The following is a 17,957-nucleotide window of genomic DNA, read 5'->3' on the forward strand; positions in this document are numbered from 1 at the left end:
ATGTATTTTATTTTTATTTTTTTTACACGATTTTAGTTGTGCAGTTTGGGAGAAAATCTTGATTATGTGCAGCTTCCATGGACTTTCAGTTTTCAAACTTTCTCTAGTTCAGGAACTTCACTAACTTGGGACCAATTAATGAGGCGGATGAAATTCCTCTAATTAGCCACTGAAATCTCAACGGTCAGCTTCCTGCTGGTCTTTGACTCCAGATGTACCCTTCAAAGAAACAACCTGTCTTGTCATAACGGTTTAGGGTCAATTCGTCCGATGAGAAGGTGTTCTCGCCCCGCTCTCCCGGTCCCCGGTCTCCCTCCCACTCTATCTCTCGGTGTTTTATGTCTGCGTCACAACAAGTCGGTCGAGAGAGAGGCAGGGATGATGGCGTCTCTCGCGGGTTGATTCTAGTACTGCTCTGACAAACACGCTTAATAGCATCAGTAGATGGAGAAATGAGAGTAAAGGCACGGGAACATGACGAAACGACGTCGCGGAGGACAGACAGAGAGAGAGAAACGGACGGACAGACGCCTTTCCCGCTGACAGCTTGACTGACATCCGCGTTTGGCACAGGGACATACATGCACATCCACTTGTGCACACACGTAGGCTGCACATCCAACCGGCCAGTAATTGGGAAGAGGAAAACAGGGGAGCTGAAACATTTCATGTCAAGTCTGCACAGGAATAGCTGTGACCCCGACAGAAAGGAGTTCGACTTGACAGGTAGCTAAAAGGCTCCTTGTCCATCCAGCTTCTGTCTTTGTTGATGTATTGATTCACAAATGATAGGATGTAACCTGTGTCTCTTTACTTGAGAGCATGCACTGGAACAAATTGACTAATGTGCAGACAAAGCCTGTACAGCCATTCCACATATCTATTCAAGTTTATAGTTGTACATGTTCAAAGAGAAAACATAAGTGCTTTTTTGATACTAAGTAACAGTGATGCTTATAACATTGTGCTGTTTGAATGCAGTGGTGTGTTTGGGTAATATGTTGTGTGTCGTAATGATTTGTCCCGCTCTCTCATTGTGTACTTTCTCTCTTATCATTCAATGTTGTGTATTTTGACTGTCGCTATGCTCAGTTGGTGGGAATTTAACCCTTTAACTTGCCTGTCGGGTGTCAGTACGGAACAATAAGGCCATAAACCTCGTCCGGGCAATGGCAGTGAAGTATTCTGTGAATAAATCGGATTTCCATTTGACATGGGTCTCTCTTTTTCTCTCTCTCTCCCCTCTTCAGGATGGGGGGAGTAAGTGAAGGAGATGATGTTTTAGCTCGATGGAGTGATGGACTACTGTACCTAGGCAATGTGAAAAGGGTAAGTCTGTTGGTGACTGTTTGTGTCTGTGTGTGTGTATGGAGGAAGGTTGTGTGCGTTTGAGATATATACACATAGGTGCTGTTTGTCTGTGAGAGTGTGTCTATTTTGGGGTCAGATGGCTGAGCGGTTAGGGGATTGGGCTACCAATCCGAAGGTTGACGGTTCGATTTCCGGCTGTGAAAAATTACGTTATGTCCCTGGGCAAGGCACTTCACCCTACTTGCCTCGGGGGAATGTCCCTGTACTTAAAATAGAAAGTATAAGAGCATCTGCTAAATGACTAAATGTAAATGCAATTTGAAAAGAGTTAGCTATGTCAATCATTACGTTTACTTGCTTTCTGTCACAGGTAGATGGAGTAAAGCAATGTTGCTTGGTGAGGTTTGAAGACAACTCGGAATTCTGGGTCCTAAGAAAGGACATCCACTCATGTAAGATTTCATTCTTTCTTCAGATACCTAACTCTGTCTACGGAACAAAATCTGTATCTCATAAAGTTAGATAATTTGATTTTAACAAATGTGCTGTTCTCATTTGATAGACATTGAGTGCTTTGTAAATGTTAAAATAGTTTACTCTACCTTTCACCATTGTATGCTTTATTCCCTTTGGGAAACCCTTGGGAGATTTGAATGAAGTGCTTGCAAACAGTTTTTTTTGTATTTGTTTTTATCCTTGAGCTTTCAGAAGTTCATGCTTAATTGCATGCTATCATTCAAGTCTGGTTCTTTGTAGTTCAAACTGATGTTGATCAATTAAGCGTTTATATTCACTGCAGAGACACAGGGAAGTGTTGCCAGTTCTGATAAAAGCACTTTTATGTGTAATTGGTGTATTAGGGTGTATTTATGAATTTATTAGCCTAATGACTCCACAGGGAAATGGCGCCCCCCACTCGGTTAGCGTAAAGTAAGAGGAAGTGCTGCTCGTTAGGAGCCGGCGAATATCCAGCCGTCAAACAGAATGAAATCTGAAAGGGTGCAGGAGACATTGAAATCAATGAGGTGGCAAGAACGCGAATCAATATACATACATTAAAGGCCGAGTGAGTGATCACGCTCTCACTCTCGTTCTCCTTCCTTATTCAACACTCTCTCTCCTTGCTTTATACGTCTCCTGCGCCTAATACCTCCTCTCTCCCTCTTTAGTCTCTATTGGTGTGGAAGAAGTTTGCTGTATATGTGACGCCCCGCCTCTGAAAGAACCCCTCGTGATTTGTCTTAAATGCCGTCATGGTTAGTAATCACTGCATTTACTACTGTAGATGTACCTCTGCAGTTCAGATGTGAAACTATAGCAATGAGTATTGCAATTAACATAGTACTGTAAACACATTCCAGAGTTCTTCTATAGTATAATGCATGTTTAGTGGAATGCCATCAGACTAAGTTAACATTAAACACAATCATCCGTACAAGATGCCATCAGTACAATAATCCTGACTAGTGTGTTGGCCTTTATCATTCGATGCAATGCTCTGTCTTTCTGTTCCAAAACAGGTTATCATCCAGAGTGCCACACTCCGTCCATCGAACCGGAAGCTGACAGCAATTCATGGATATGTCGGCAATGTGTCTTTGCAGTCGCCACCAAGGTTAGACTGCTAATCTCTCCGCCGTTTCACACCTTGGCAAATCCTGGGAAAAGAGATTCAGTAACGACGTGGTAAAAATTGGAAAGGATGTATAAGGCTTTATTTTACTGATAAATAGCACAAAGTGTGCAGGAGTGTGTACTGTACATTATAATCCACCCAAGGTAGGGTTAGGGTTACATTATGGCAGATTTCAATCAGTTTGCCCTGATCCTGTTTTGTAAATGTGAGATGCTAATTGTTTTAATTGTTCATCAGTCAGCGTCCATATCTCATTGTCCCAGCTTCCTCTTTGTTTGAACCTAGCCTGTGTGAGCAGCCACACTATAAAGCGAGACAAATTGCCTTTTCTGGGCAGTTTCCTCAAATATAATCTATGTTGAACTGCTTTGACATGACAGCAAATAGAGGGGTCAGTAGCCAATCAGTTTATCCAAATTGTTTTCCAGAGAGGCGGAGCACTTAAACGAGGACGCTTTGCTCGTCTCATGCAAATCATGAAACTGCGGCTGCCCTATCAGCTGTCGTCTTTGGACTGGGATCCACAGCATCTGACCAACCAGCAGCAGTGTTATTGCTATTGTGCAGGCCCTGGAGAGTGAGTGGCACACCCTTTGCACATATTTTGTATATTTACTCCTAAGATATAACACACAGTATTTTCTATTAGATTGTTATGTAGTGCTTTTACCAGCATTACCTGTTTCTCCATCAGATGCAAATGAAACTGATCATTTCAGAGATTGAGCCAGTTTTTTTTTCTATCTCCCAAACATAGGTGGAACTTGAAAATGTTGCAGTGCGGAAGTTGCGGGCAGTGGTTTCATGAAGCTTGTACACAGTGTCTGACCAAACCATTACTCTATGGAGACAGGTGAATGAAAAAATAATTAACTACACACACTGGGCTGTTGCTATAGACATTTGATAGTGTCCTAGACAAATTGCAGTGCTTTAATAGAGATTCTATGTCTGGTGGAATGCAAATTCTACGACATACTTTACTCTTAGTTTATATCCCTATCAAGACTGGTGTGTTGTTGGTAGTTGTACTGCAGTGCTTTGTCCCAATCAATCTTTTGTCTCTTAAAATATCTTGAGTCAATTGATCAATTATTGTAATATAATTATTGTAATATTTACTCACAGACTGGTTTTAATTTCCATTTAAATGTCAAATCAGTTTTACCCCTTGTTACTACTGTGAAGAAATATGAGGGATATGAGGTATTCGTATTGAATATCTCATAGAAAGAGGTGGGTTTGTGACAACATCTGCTATGTAGGTGATGAAAAACTAGAGAAATGTGCTTCAAAAAGAGATGGTGTGAACTGAGGATTCTCCATTGTATATTTCCACTGACCTTGAGCTATGTAGAGTTATCAACACAAACAACATTGATACATGATGGTTATGCAATATGCAGGGTCTTTTTTCCTAGGGTCAGAAAAAGGTCGATTACAATCGGAAGTACATTGTTAACGGGCTTTTACATTTCTTTAAAGGTTCTATCAGTTTCAGTGCTCAGGATGTGCAAATGGACCAGAGACCATTCAGAGGCTACCCATGAGCTGGTGAGACTGTGGAGAATTTAATTTCTGAAGGAAAAATGGTGTAGAATAATTGTTTGTTTTGTTCTTCAAAAAGTACTTGTTCACTTGCTTGTAATTTGTACTTTCATTAACAACGGCTCCATCCTCTTGTCTTGGTTTCTCCTTTTTGTAAATACAGGGTGGATTTGGCCCATCTGGTGCTCTACCACCTCTCCTTGTGCTGCAAGAGAAAATACTTTGATTTCGACCATGAAATTCTGTCGTTTACCAATGAAAATTGGGAATCCTTGCTTCTAGGCTTGGTATAAATATTTCTTCACATAAGTACCATGAAATGATGAAATTGGGTGAAAATGTTAGGAGACGTCTTGTAATGGCAACCACAAGTTCAGAAGCAGTATGACTGTAATCAGTACTTTTATAATTGTTTATCTAATGTGCAGTTTATGTAACTCAACAATAAGATCAATTGACCGTTCAAACCAAAGAACAGTTCTTGGATTACAATTAGAAGTTGAAATGTTTTTAATTTCTAATGAAAATCAAAGGAACACTCAACATTTCGGTCAAACTATCGTCCACAAGGTAAAGACTGTTTCTTATTCTTATGCATTTCTAGCTTTCTGACACACCAAGGCAAGATCGGTGTCACAATCTGCTCAATGCTCTCAACTCCAACAAGGACAGGTGAGGCTCTGCATATGATGAGAGGAATAAACAGAAAGGACATAGAACCTGATTTATGAGCTCTTGTCCCTTTGTTCATCAATAGGAATGGTATGAGGACTACTGAGTAAAGACTATCAAAACAATGTACAACGATCACAAGTTTGCCTAATAATAACAGACACATAAAACAACTACCTTGTTTAGAACTGCCTTCTAACATGTCGGTTTTATCTGAAGTAATCTATCTCTCCTGCCAACAAGGTTTGTCTCTGGTAAGGAGATAAAAAAGAAGAAGTGTCTTTTTGGACTTCAGGTCAGAGCTCCGCCTCCGCTGACCTCTGATTTGTCCCCTCTCATCACTGACCCGCCCATTAACATCACACATAGGAGAAGGTCAGAGTAAGGACAACCTCTTTTATTCTCTCATGTCAACATTAGCAACAGGACTTTCTACACCCTGATGTTACAGTCGTTATAGAAAGGTTTACTTCATTTGGTCTTAAATCGTAAGTCAATGGACTACTGTTATTTTAGTTACACAAATCCTTGGTTATTGCAGAATCAAGTGTGTCCATATGTGTGCATAAATACGTATATGCATGTGTCTTTCTTGTGTGGGTGTGTGTATGTGCATGGATGGCCATTGTGCAGTGTCCCTCACTGAATTTCTCCTCCCAAAGTTTCTTAAATTTTTCTCCTCTAGTGAGTTTTTCTAGGAGTTTTTCCTTGTCTTCCTTGAGGGTTTAGGTTGGTTGAGGGGCAGTTCTGTGGGCGTACGTGAAGCCCTCTTTTACATTGCTTGTAAAAAGGGCTTTACAAATACATTTAGATTTGATTTTGATATACGTGCAAAGGATATGTGTGCCTGCCTGGGTGTGTGAGTGTGTGTGTACGTTTGATAGTCATGCTCATACAACATCACACCTCTCTAGCATGATGTATTCACACACAGGCTGCACTGCAGGTTAGTCACTGTTGCTGTGTGTGTGTGTGCGTGCATGTGTGTGTTTTGTGCTTCAGCCCATTGTCGCTGGCCTGTCAGAGGAGAGCAGGAGGAGCGGAGTCACGTAAATCAAAGCGGAGCATCATGGAGACACAGGTCAGTGCTTCTGTTTTCTACTGGGGACACTGTAAAAAAAAAATAGATCAGACACCTGCCGGCCTCCTTTATGCGTCGATGCAAACAGATTTCTGGCATTGAAATGACTCGTCGCTCATGCGAGGAGAAGGCATGGCTTTCTAATCCTGATCTGTCTGTCTGATTTTCCTTTAAACCATTGTCTCGCTACCTAGGGTATAGTGTACTTACCACATTGATTTGGTTTAAATACTCAAAATCTAATAACGCAATAGCGTTCTCCACACCGATCTACTGCATTATGTGCTTTTTGCAAATCTATGCTTATCTGTGCCATACTACCTTTCAAAAATGTATCGTGACAAACACGAGTTTTAAAGGTTTAGGTATCATTCCGAATTCAAACAAGTCCTTGAAACTACTTTTTACATCCCTCACATACATCGACCTCTGAATATGAAGTTAATGTCCTATGCCTTCTTACTATGTTCAGATAGTGATGCAATCCAGAGATAAAACACTGTGTCAAAACGTTCCCTACATCAGCAAGCATATCCAGCCTTCCGTACCCAGAGCTGACTGACGTTTATCGTCGGCCATCTTAGGGGGCAGGTTGGTTATCATAGGGAAAGTGAGAAGGGAAGGTATGCTGATATGCGTAGTCTGGGAGCGCTTCCAAGTGCACTTTGCAGTCTATTACAGTTTGGCCAGGTGGTGCTGGCACTTTGACAGTGCAGCACTGACAGAGCACATCCATTTAAAGGGACAGTGCACCAATAATTCCCTGGTATACTGCTGTACTATCACAGCCACTCCATCCTTAAGCACCATATCATGTAAACTGCATTTGGGGGTGATTGACAGCTGATGATTTCAGTGATGGAGCTGATGGCGCTGACGTTTATTCCCTGAGGAGGTTAATAGGCTTATGCTGTGGAAAATGCTATCAGGACCCACAGTAGAAGAATCCTATAGAGGGGACATGAATAACACTGCTGTGCTTGATGTGCTGTGGAATAGCATTTTTCTGGGTCTGCAGCAATGTTCCCACAAGTCACACTGTACATGCAGAGCCATAATTTGGTGTTAAATGAATGCTAATGCATGTGTTTGGCATGACTATCCTCAAAACATCAAAGCCACCTTTCACTTTGAAAAAAGAAACCTCAGTTATCCTTCGCGTTTTCCAAAATGACAGGTCTTCGATTGGGATAAGTAGATGTTTTCAAAAGGAAAGTTAGCGCATTTGGGAAATAACATTCATGCATGTGAAATGAAGTTTGATTGGATCCTCTGATTTGGCATCCAAACACTGGCTAATCAGTGTGTCTCCTGTATCCAGCCTTGTCCACCCCCGGTTGCTGCCAACTCCATAGATCTGGTGCCATGTTGCCATGGCTACGTAGGTGGGGCAAACCTCTATAACTCCAGGAAGGAGGAGGAGCTCAACTTGGGGTATGTTTCATTGTATTATATTCCAACCTATAATTTGGGGATATTTTGTTTAAGGGGGTCTCGCTTGCTAACATACCCATTTGTTTTGGTGTGCCATGTTTTGCTTCTTTTTTTGTTGCATTCTGTTCATAATGTGGTTGTTCCCTGTTCCACAGTTCTCCCCCTAAGAGAATGTTTGCCCTGTATCATCCCACCTATAGTGGAGCCCCAAACATATCCAGAGCACTGCATAACTACAGGTTTGTGCCAGCTACTTAGCAATTATAGGTCAAGGATGTATGTCGATTCAGCATGTTGTGCTTGGACTTCGTTGATGAGCTTGATCCCTCTTTGTCCACCATCTCTCTTTACTCCAACAGTAGTGAGGACCCCTGCAGATTGCCACCCCCCTGCCTCCCCTTCTCCGTCTCATCCTCCCATCACAACCTCCACCATAATCACAACCATCAACAGCACAACAACCACCTGCACCACCTGCACCACCCACACCACCAACACCACAACCAGCACCAGACAGGTCAGAAGCTGGAGCCGTGCCCTTCCCTGCTCCTGCGTGACCTCGCCCCGTATGCAGGTGGGATGGGGGGAGGTGGAGGTGGAGGAGGAGGGGGTGGAGGGGGTGACGGGGCATCAGCCAGAGCCTGGGGGGGCGGGGAGGCAGTGAGGATCTTGGCCAGACGAGTCACGCCAGATGGGAAGGTGCAATACCTGGTGGAGTGGGGGAACGTGAGTGTGTACTGAAAAATCGAGAGAGGGAGAGGTTTGGGAAGGTTTTCAAAAACTCCATGGTGCTTTGAAGAGAGGTCAGAAAACAGAGAAGGAGGGACAGTGAAAGAGAGAGAGAGATAATGACTGCAGGTATAGGTGCCACTTGAAATGTGGCTAGAAATACAAGCAACACAAAATTCCCATGTTGCAAATCCAGGTTGCTCTAAAATATCACCTCTGTTCAATATCATTCTGCTACATGTTACTATATCTCCCTCTTTGCTAGTGTTTCTCTTATATTTATACAGTATACCTTTGAAATATGCCTTCGCATTTATCACATTTATGTTAAAAGATGTATATACAGTGATCGAAAAGGACTCCTTTGTTCCTTTTTGTCATACTTGATTCATACATTCATATGATGTAATAGAAATAGGAGCCGCAAGGGGGCTTTTGTTTTATAGTTAGATTTCTATAGTCACAATATATAACTCAATGATTTCTACTGATGTGGTTGCATAGTGCCTATCTGAATTGTGTACCTGCTGACTGATCCACTGATAAAAATGTATGTAACCTGGCACGCAGTTATTTAGATCATATTGCCATTGTACAATTGATCAATACTGTTTTCTTTCTTAAACTGCTAGGAACACATTCTCAAAAATATTAAAACACCTCATTTAAGCATATGTTTGTACAACATTATTCAAGACTGGTGATAATAAAGTATTTATTAAGTCTTTATGACTATTCTTAGCATATCAATAGAAATAACTTTACGATTGGGTGTTTCTCCACAGTATTGGAAATTAAGGGGGGAACTATCCATACCATTTTAAGCCCTTTGTGTTTTTAGAGGAAAAAAGCATCAGGAAAAAGTTGTCAGTGGGTGGAATTGAGGGCAAATATCTACAAATGGTCTATAGGGGCATTTTCACCTGGCACATCAAGAAAGTAGTGTACTGTATTTAATGCAGAGTCCACCCCTCTTGACGATGACATGTAAACCACATCAGTCATCTTTGAATAGTTTTAAACCTAGCATAGCATTTTATTTGTTTTTTCTTTTTCTACTAAAAATAGGTTTCACTGTTTACTTTTTGCCTAATGAAAACAAATAATATTTGCCATACGGTAAATGCCAATATGGGCTTTGAATTTTGTCTTTGTTCAGAGGACTTTGTGAAATATTTTTCCAGCTATATGTTTTACACTTTATAACTACCCTTTATGTGCCATTCATAAACAGTTGAAGATTAACCAACCTAGATGTGCTAGATTCTTTATGAATGCTGTATTATCACCACTCTAATAGTACATTTTTTACATTTATTTTCATGCAAATGTGAGTAATGTGTGTAATTTGACTATTTTAAGCTGTTTCAATTTCTCCTAATTCATTACGGGTTAAAAGGCTATTGAAATGCCTCATAAAGGTTGTGTTGGCATCTTTAGGGCATAGACAAAAGGAGTCAACACCTACTGTATCTTCCAGGTTACAATGAGGACAAAGACTCAGATGGCTCTATTTCAAACTGGCTCTCAAACTTCTTGTTATTCTTTGTACGTCTGTTTGGTGTAACCAGTACAGCAACAAGTTTAATCAGGATTTAATAGTGTTGTGGGTTGTCTATCCAGCCATATCCATATCTACAATATGCAGTGTTGGAATTTGACATGACCATGCATATTTGTGAAAATGAAAACTCTAGCCTAGATAGAATATCATACTGCTAGTTTCAGAGTTTATATTTATACAGAACTTTATTTAGCATTTTGTTGGATGAAACAAATATAAATCTGTAAACTATAATGGTTTATCTTCCAGAAAGTCAAATCAGAGGTATAGTTAAAATAAGTGAATAGGCAGTTATACTGTTATTACCATGTCAAGACCAAACCTTCTCATTTTGAAAGGCAAACTTAACATGTTAACATCTCTTGCCAAGTTGATTGAGGCAGTATTGGACAAACAGTGGCTTTGGTATGCTTCTAAACAGCAGTGCATGTCCAATACACATCCCAGTACATTAATGTCATTTTGATCATTCTAAGTGAATTTGCCTGTAGTGTAATACGAAGGGGTGTGTTGAGCCGTCTGTTAGAAGATGGTGATGAATGTATTTGTGTGTTTTTTTTATGGTATGTCTATGCCCGTCAACTGTTTGTTAGGTTATAGATGGAACTGAATGACAACTAATGTGACAGGGGGAATCAGGATATGAGTAAGAAACAAAAAAGCTGAGAGTATAGTCGTCTTCTTTTGCTTTGTTGTCACGTCCAAGTTTGGTTCAATGTATTTTTGGACTTTTGGTCAAAATAGGTTTGTACATGTAAACCCTATGTTGACACACCTAATATGTAAACTGAAAAATAAAGAAAACGTATCTCATCATGGCAGAATATTTGTATTCGTCTGTGTTTCATGGCCTTACGTCTGTCAATCGTGTATGTTACACTGAGCAAAAATAATGTTCAGTGCTAAATATTTTAGGATCTACATACATTTCCAGAAGTGTCTGACCATATAATTTCTCTTGTGAGATCGATAAATCACAGTTAAAAATTGAACTCTTTGTAAGCCTTTACATTTGTGTTCAGTTGCCAGACTATCACAACATACAGACTTATATTTAAGTACAATGGTGGGAGCTTGATCATATTTATGGGTTAGAAAATAGAGTTATAACATTACTTTCTCATTCCTCAACACACAGACAATACGCGTACAACATTGCTTAATCTGATAAAGATATTGATGAATATTTCTTTGTAAAAGGTTGTTTGACTGGATCAAAAGTTTCGATTTGTGTCAGATCTTGCAACAAATTAAATTCCTTTCAGTATTCCATACAGTATCCATATAGTAGCCAATATTTTCCCATATGCGGTGTGAAATCCATCTGCCACTTTCGTACCATTGCAACGTCCATAAATAACCGCCAGGTGGTAGCCACTGTCCAAGATTGAGAGACAGGAAGCAACCGCTAGCTGCTCCCACGCCATTTTGGCTCCAGGGACGAAATCCAAGCGATGAGATCGGTTTCCTACTCACCAAAGCAGCACATTAGTTTGGTAATGTGTCTAGGCGAAAATACATTGAAGAAGTTCAATATAGATAGATAATACGCATTCCTTCGATATGTGCGCAGGCCTTCTTTAAAAATTATTACTGCATCACACTAGTCCCATAGGCTAATTTACACATCTTGGGGACAAAAAAAACTTTCTTGAAAGAAGACGGAGCGATAACATGTATTTGGATGGAAGACATGTAATGTTTCACATTAAAGTCTAGGTTTAGCATTTTTAGCTGGAGTTTGCATGGGTCAGCTTAGCCTATTCATTCCCTGGGACTATCCAGTAGAATATTGCACAATAGCTTAGTTAGAGCCCTGACGGTTTGAAAATTGGCGATTGACAATAGTGAGATAAATAATTAGTGTGCACCTGTTTAATTTGAGACTAACGTTCGTGTGCGTGCATGCGTGCGTGTATGTGTGTGTATGTGTGAGCGCGCGCATTTGTGTGAGATGCTTAAATAAATACGCGTTTAACAACGGTGGAGCGGGTAGTGTGAATATGATGAATTTATTACATAACTTGAAGGCAACCTGGTGCTCCTATGGATTAAAACATTCATAAAGATAGACTATAGTCTACATTTGGGAGTGCACACACGAGCGCACGCACTCATCCACTCCCCCCATCTCTCTCTCTTACTCTGTCTCTCCCTCTCTCTGTCTCTCTCTCTCTCGTGTTTTCCCCCACACCTCAACAACGGCGCGTGCGAAATATTTTGCATATGCACGGGACCAACATTTTGTAATGGCTATCGGCGGTAATGGATTATAATGTATATTTTTATACGAGAGTGGAATATTGGTCTCCATCAACTTCATTGTGAATAGTATATTCCTAATTTACTGACTGGTGTGGTATTTGTGCGTGCCGAGATCTGTCGAGACGCAAAGACCACGTTCAATGCCGTTGGAACATGTCCTATGTTCCCTTTCAAGGTAAGAAAACCGATATTCCCACTACTGCATCTTCTTTCCTCCCCCTCACCATCCTCCCTCTCTCTCCTTTGCCTCTCCTGCTCTATCATACAGTAGGCTGTGATATACAATTTAGCAAGGGGTGCGTAAAGCGCCGTAGTAAGGTACCTAGAAAGATCAGTGTCTCCCAGATTCCCTACCTGATACCTTAAATTGTCTCTGTGTGCCAACATGTACTCATGCATGTAGCTACATTGCGTTGTGTTAATCAGGAATGCATGCGTGTTGGTGTCATCAGCACATTCCCGTGTGTATGTCTTCATCATCGTCGGTAAATTATGCTTAAATCTATGCTGTACACCTACTAACTTTGGCCCTGTACTGTGAAGATAAAATGTATTTCGTTTGAGTAGATATAGGATGTTTTACCTGTGTGTTTGGTTTTGGTTCCAGTTTATCAATATCTGTGGATTCGTAGCCTTCCATTTCAAAGCAAAGTCCCTGGCAGAAAAGCACTGCAACAGCAACTGTGATTACTTGTCTTTAAACGATAAATTTCTTGTGCAGTATGTTATGAATTGTGTCAAGGCTTTAGAGTAGGCCTATATGCAGCAAAATGGAGTAAAATAAAACGCCCACTTGAAAGTTTGAGGGACTTTAAGTGGTAGAAAAGGTTCATGTTCTGTGAGTACCTTATTTGCGTTTTTAATTTTGTTTTATTAATTTAGCATAAGCTTTTATTCGAAGCGACTTACAAATATGCATATAAAAAAAATCAGCATCAAATATCAGAAGTACACAGTGCGAACAGTCTTTCAGTGGTCTGAGTCAATGAACGGTCTGTAGTTAGTCACATCCTAGTCACAAGTAACCACATCTCAGCTATACCAGGCAAGGTGAACATGTTACACTTCAGTGCAACTGTTATCCAATAAACACCTTGAAGCAAATGTTTAAGTGAGCATTTGTGTGAGAAAGAGAAGGAGGCGGTTTTCATGTGTCAAATAAGGCACAGTAAGGCTTCTGTACTTTATCAGCACTGCATTGACAACTGCAATTCAACTCTTAACTGGCAAAACTGATTTAAGAAATAGCTTCCATCTTAAATGGACCACACTGTGAACCAGAGACATAGGTTATAATCTGAGGTTATGAAATGAATGACAGGTTCAAACTCTGGCCGCACTTCTGTTGGTCATCTTTTTACTGAGTGGTAGCTGAATATAACCAAAGGACTGTGTGTGAGAACACAGCATTGAAAGCAGGTTGCATAATGTTGTTGAGAACTACTGTTTGCAAATCCTTCTTTGAAAAACAATGCTAGGAATATGTGTCCAGTTTTCCTTCAAAGATCAATGTTAGGAATTTGAATCACTTGTCAATTTGGGTAGAATTGTCTTTGGCAGTCTAATTAACATTGTTAACCAACACTTTGTGCATAAATTGAAGTCAAACTCCATGGTTAAATAACATTGTGTGATTTCCATCTGATGACTCAATACCCATAATGGATGTATGTCAAGTAACATATATGGCCTGGTGACTGACATTAGTGTTACTGTACATGAATAGATGCAATTACACCTATTTTGCAAATGTATGCAGAGGCACATCGACTGTGGATTCCTGTAGCAGCCATGTCTTTCCAAGACTTTGCACATGTTATTTTCTGTGAGAATTAGATGATTTTACAATCTTCCCTTTGGTCTTGACTCTCTCTCTCTCTCTCTCTCTCTCTCTCTCTCTCTCTCTCTCTCTCTCTCTCTCTCTCTCTCTCTCCTCTCTCTCTCTCTCTCTCTCTCCTCTCTCCCCCTCCCTCCCTCCCTCCCTCCCTCCCTCCCTCCCTCCCCTCCCTCCCTCCCTCCCTCCCTCCCTCCCTCCCTCCCTCCCTCCCTCTCTCCCCTCTTTTAGTCTCGTCCCTCCCTCCCTCCTCTCCCTCTCTTTCTCTCTCTCTCTCTCTCTTCTCTCTCTCTCTCTCTCTCTCTCTCTCTCTCTCTCTCTCTCTCCCTCGCCCCCTCTCTCTCTGTCCCTCTGTTGGTCTCGTCCTCTCTCACCCTCGCCTCTCTCTCTCTCTCTCTCTCCTCTCTCTCTCTCTCTCTCTCTCTCTCCCTCGCCCCCCTCTCTCTCTCTCTCTCTCTCTCTCTCTCTCTCTCTCTCTCTCTCGATCTCTCTCTCTCTCTCTCTCTCTCCCTCACCTCACCCCCCCCTCTCTCTCTTCTCTCTGTGTCTCTCTCTCTGTCTCTCTGTCGTTCGCGCATCACGCAAAGCAATGTCCGTGTGTAGTGCAGATGGACACCACCGAAGTACCAGCCATCACTGAGCCATCCCCAGTCATGTCCATTTTTACAGTAGTTTGATATAGCAGCTCCTGTCAAGCATGGCCACGGTTAAAGAGACAGTGCACCGGCAGTGCACTGCAGCACTCCCCCTCGCTCATGTGACATAAGGGGTTGTCTTACACCACTCCACTACTCTAGCTGTGCCAAGAACCATCATCTGTTCGGCTATTACTGTATACTGTATGCTGAAGACACATTGAGCCCATTAGGTGATCTAGCGGGAGAGAAAGCTCATTCATTTTCTAATTTCTGAACTTTGAGCGTCCTACAGACATGCATGTAGTGTTGTAAAATTGTACATAGAATGAATGGTAAATGGTGGAATATTGATGGTTTAAGAGAAAGTAATTTGGGTTTGATTGTAAATGTAGATTCATTGTCCCTGCAAGAAACAGTCATGGCTAATATCCATGGTGTAAAGATTTGACAATTTGAAAATGAATGGAGAAACACAGAAACATGTTTAGGGACACTTTAAATGCAAGATGTGAAAAGTCAAGGTTCTGGACCATCAAACAATGATTAAAACAAGCTTTTAAATGAAAGCAAACATGACGTGATCTCATGGAAATATCACAGTCCTTATTCTAACGCAGAGACATAAAGTCAATCAAAGTTCAACTGCCCCTCATTTGTATAATGATGTACATATGCATAAGCTTGTACTGACATTAAGCAGAGAGGGTGGTGCATAGTAGTTGGTTGTAAGCTAATTTATGCATCGTTGGAAGGCAGTCTGAGGTCTTGGGTGTTGCCCAAGGTCAATCGTTGGCCTAAAACCAGGGAACAACTGCTGAGATGATGTCTACAATGGTTAAACATATGTATGTCACTTAGGTATTATAGTAAGTGTGATGTAACTGAAGTGGGGTGAAGCATATTTTAGGCAAAAAAGTATTCTTTTTCATATTGCCTATCTGGTGGCCACAAGCCACCAACAAGGAATCTTTATATTGTATACAAAGATTGCCATAGCGCACGTGGTGTTTCTCAAAACTCCCAAAACAGAACAACTTGTTTGGTATATCTTGGAACCAATTTGCAATGATAATGCCAACATATAAAGTAAAGGATGCCTTGTTGTAAAGGATGTCTTGCCTTTTGATTGATCAATCGATTCACCCATGATAAAAAGTCAGAATGAACTAGCTCGTTTCCTAACACAATCTGAAAGCTGCCAATCTAGGATCATGTCCCTCTGGATTGGAGGTTTGTTTTAGAAGTCTCACAGGCATGATTTCATCAATCCCCATAGATTATTGTAATATAAGGACAGACATTTTGCTTTTGGGCTTTACTAGAATTTAATGTACATATGTCAGTTCTGAATTATCATGGAATGACTACAAGTTCTTAGTCAGCCTTTAGAAAGACATGACTGTAAATGGTGTAACAAAGTGATGAGGCAGGGTAAAGGGACTGTGGTCAATTATAAATGCATGGTTCAATCATTCAAACCCAGACTTTTTGACAGGAGCATTTCCTAGCAAAACCTTTCCCTCATTGATTGACAAATACCTCACCACAGATACTATAAGCCATATTTGTCATTTGCTGTTGTTAAAGGGTTACAGCAAATATTGAAATTGAAGGCTATCATCAGGCTAATGTCCAGTGCTTCACTGTACCGCTGAAAGTGCCCTTGGAAATAGAAAACGAAAAACAACAAAACCAGACCGCATTAAAGTCTTGAAAAAGCAGAATCTGCTTGATCACAGAGGGCATTTACATTTCTTTATTGAGCCCTTGATTATATTCTGGCCAACGTACATTCAGTCAATGTACTGTATTCTCTTTAACAACTGCATTCTTGTCAGATATGCTGCATTTGCCTTTTCTCTATATTATATAAATATTTTAGCAATGAGAGTTTTTTTCACATTACATGCAGGATATTACTTGCAATTGACAATTATATTTCACGCTTAATACACTTTTTTCAACACTAACTCTGACATGTGATATAAAGCAAGTAAATTACCTTTAAATATGCTTCCTGTGAGCTGGAGGCAAGGTTGGAATTCCACACCATCAAATTAGAAATGGATACTACGGGCTGTGATTTAATTGCAGCAAAATTAAAAGGAAACTTTATTAAATAACGACAGTGTTGCCTGGAGCAGGATTACACATTGAAGAGGGGGACTCTCTAATCTCTGAGTGAGGAGATAGTGCTCTCTGAGGCCTAACTGTACGAATGGTGGGTTAAACCCAGTAGCCACAATACGAACTAGAAGATACTGCTCTGTAAGGGTGTCTAATCAGACACCTGTTGAGTCCCACTCTGTCATTCAGCTATCTTTAATGTCCTGTGTGAATTATGCAGTGTCTTGTAGGTTAAGTAAGTCTAGCATTATACTGAGAATGTTTGTATTTCTCACCATTGGCTTTAGGTTTTGATATTAAAACTAGGTCATGATAGGTTGTGGGGCAGCATCTGATCTTACTCAGGGGTAAACAGGGGTAAACTCTGGATATTTGACTGCTGTTTTACGTAATGGTGAATTTGACCTTTTTTAAGGAATGGTCAACAATGATAACATTGTAACCATGCCTTTTAATAGTCATGTACCGTATCAAGATTGTCACCTCAAACATAAGCTAACCTAAAAGTAAGCGTAGTTAAATACCATAAAAAATACATGAGTTTTTGCTCATTTAAAACAACCTGTAATAAAACATTATATAGCCCTATGATTCAACATAAAATTATATGCGTTTGTGTTTTAGTGTTTAAATACTTATCATTATTTTTGACAGCCTTTACAAGTATACATGCGCCTTGATATATATATGGCTTGCCTGTAAAGTTACATCCCAGAGTGAAAAATAAACCTTTTGATGTTTTCTATCTTTGTCTTTGCAACTGAGCCAAACAGCCTTTAGATACCTTTGATTGAGAGTCTTCTCTTTTATTGGCACTCTCCTCTATCATCTCCAGTAGTTGTTACAAGAACAGACAGGTTGTACAAAATAAGGGGGGGCGTTACTTTTCCCAGGCTGTGCTGTGAAACCCAACATCATCTCCTAACCTTTCGTTTTGTAAGTAGCCCATTTTGTTCAGCAAAATACAACAAACTTGCTTTATTTAGTGGTGGTGGTGATGGTGGTGGTGGGGATGGTGGTGGTGGTGATGGTGGGGGTGATGGTGGGGGTGGTGATGGTGGTGGTGATGGTGGTGGTGATGGTGGTGGTGATGGTGTTGATGGTGATGGTGGTGATGG

The 17,957-nt window shown here is 40.7% G+C and overlaps 2 protein-coding genes across 4 annotated transcripts in view; both read left to right on the forward strand.

Moving 5' to 3' along the window:
- Positions 1-203: 203 nt before the first annotated feature.
- On the forward strand, positions 204-10,790 carry phf1 (PHD finger protein 1). Of its 3 annotated transcripts, none has more exons than XM_047042378.1 (15): positions 204-726; positions 1,251-1,329; positions 1,682-1,763; positions 2,481-2,567; positions 2,832-2,926; positions 3,376-3,524; positions 3,705-3,800; positions 4,433-4,501; positions 4,659-4,782; positions 5,100-5,167; positions 5,411-5,548; positions 6,170-6,248; positions 7,570-7,682; positions 7,838-7,921; positions 8,045-10,790. In XM_047042378.1, the coding sequence occupies exons 2-15, from the start codon at positions 1,252-1,254 to the stop codon at positions 8,421-8,423; spliced, it is 1,641 nt and encodes a 546-aa protein (XP_046898334.1). In that variant the 5' UTR covers positions 204-726; position 1,251; the 3' UTR covers positions 8,424-10,790. The 3 variants fall into 3 exon arrangements, with proteins under 3 accessions (XP_046898334.1, XP_046898326.1, XP_046898341.1); XM_047042370.1 differs by having other exon boundaries at positions 205-726; positions 8,042-10,790; XM_047042385.1 differs by having other exon boundaries at positions 205-726; positions 5,411-5,542; positions 8,042-10,790.
- Positions 10,791-12,335: 1,545 nt separating this feature from the next.
- syngap1b (synaptic Ras GTPase activating protein 1b) overlaps positions 12,336-17,957 on the forward strand; it is a 70,064-nt gene continuing 64,442 nt past the window's right edge. Inside the window, exon 1 of the mRNA XM_047041185.1 lies at positions 12,336-12,415. Coding sequence (XP_046897141.1) covers positions 12,394-12,415 — 22 coding nt within the window. The 5' untranslated portion in view covers positions 12,336-12,393. The remainder of the gene's footprint in view (positions 12,416-17,957) is intronic.

The sequence above is a fragment of the Hypomesus transpacificus genome, chromosome 2, assembly GCF_021917145.1.
Source record: "Hypomesus transpacificus isolate Combined female chromosome 2, fHypTra1, whole genome shotgun sequence".
In the NCBI taxonomy this organism is placed as follows: Eukaryota; Metazoa; Chordata; class Actinopteri; order Osmeriformes; family Osmeridae; genus Hypomesus; species Hypomesus transpacificus.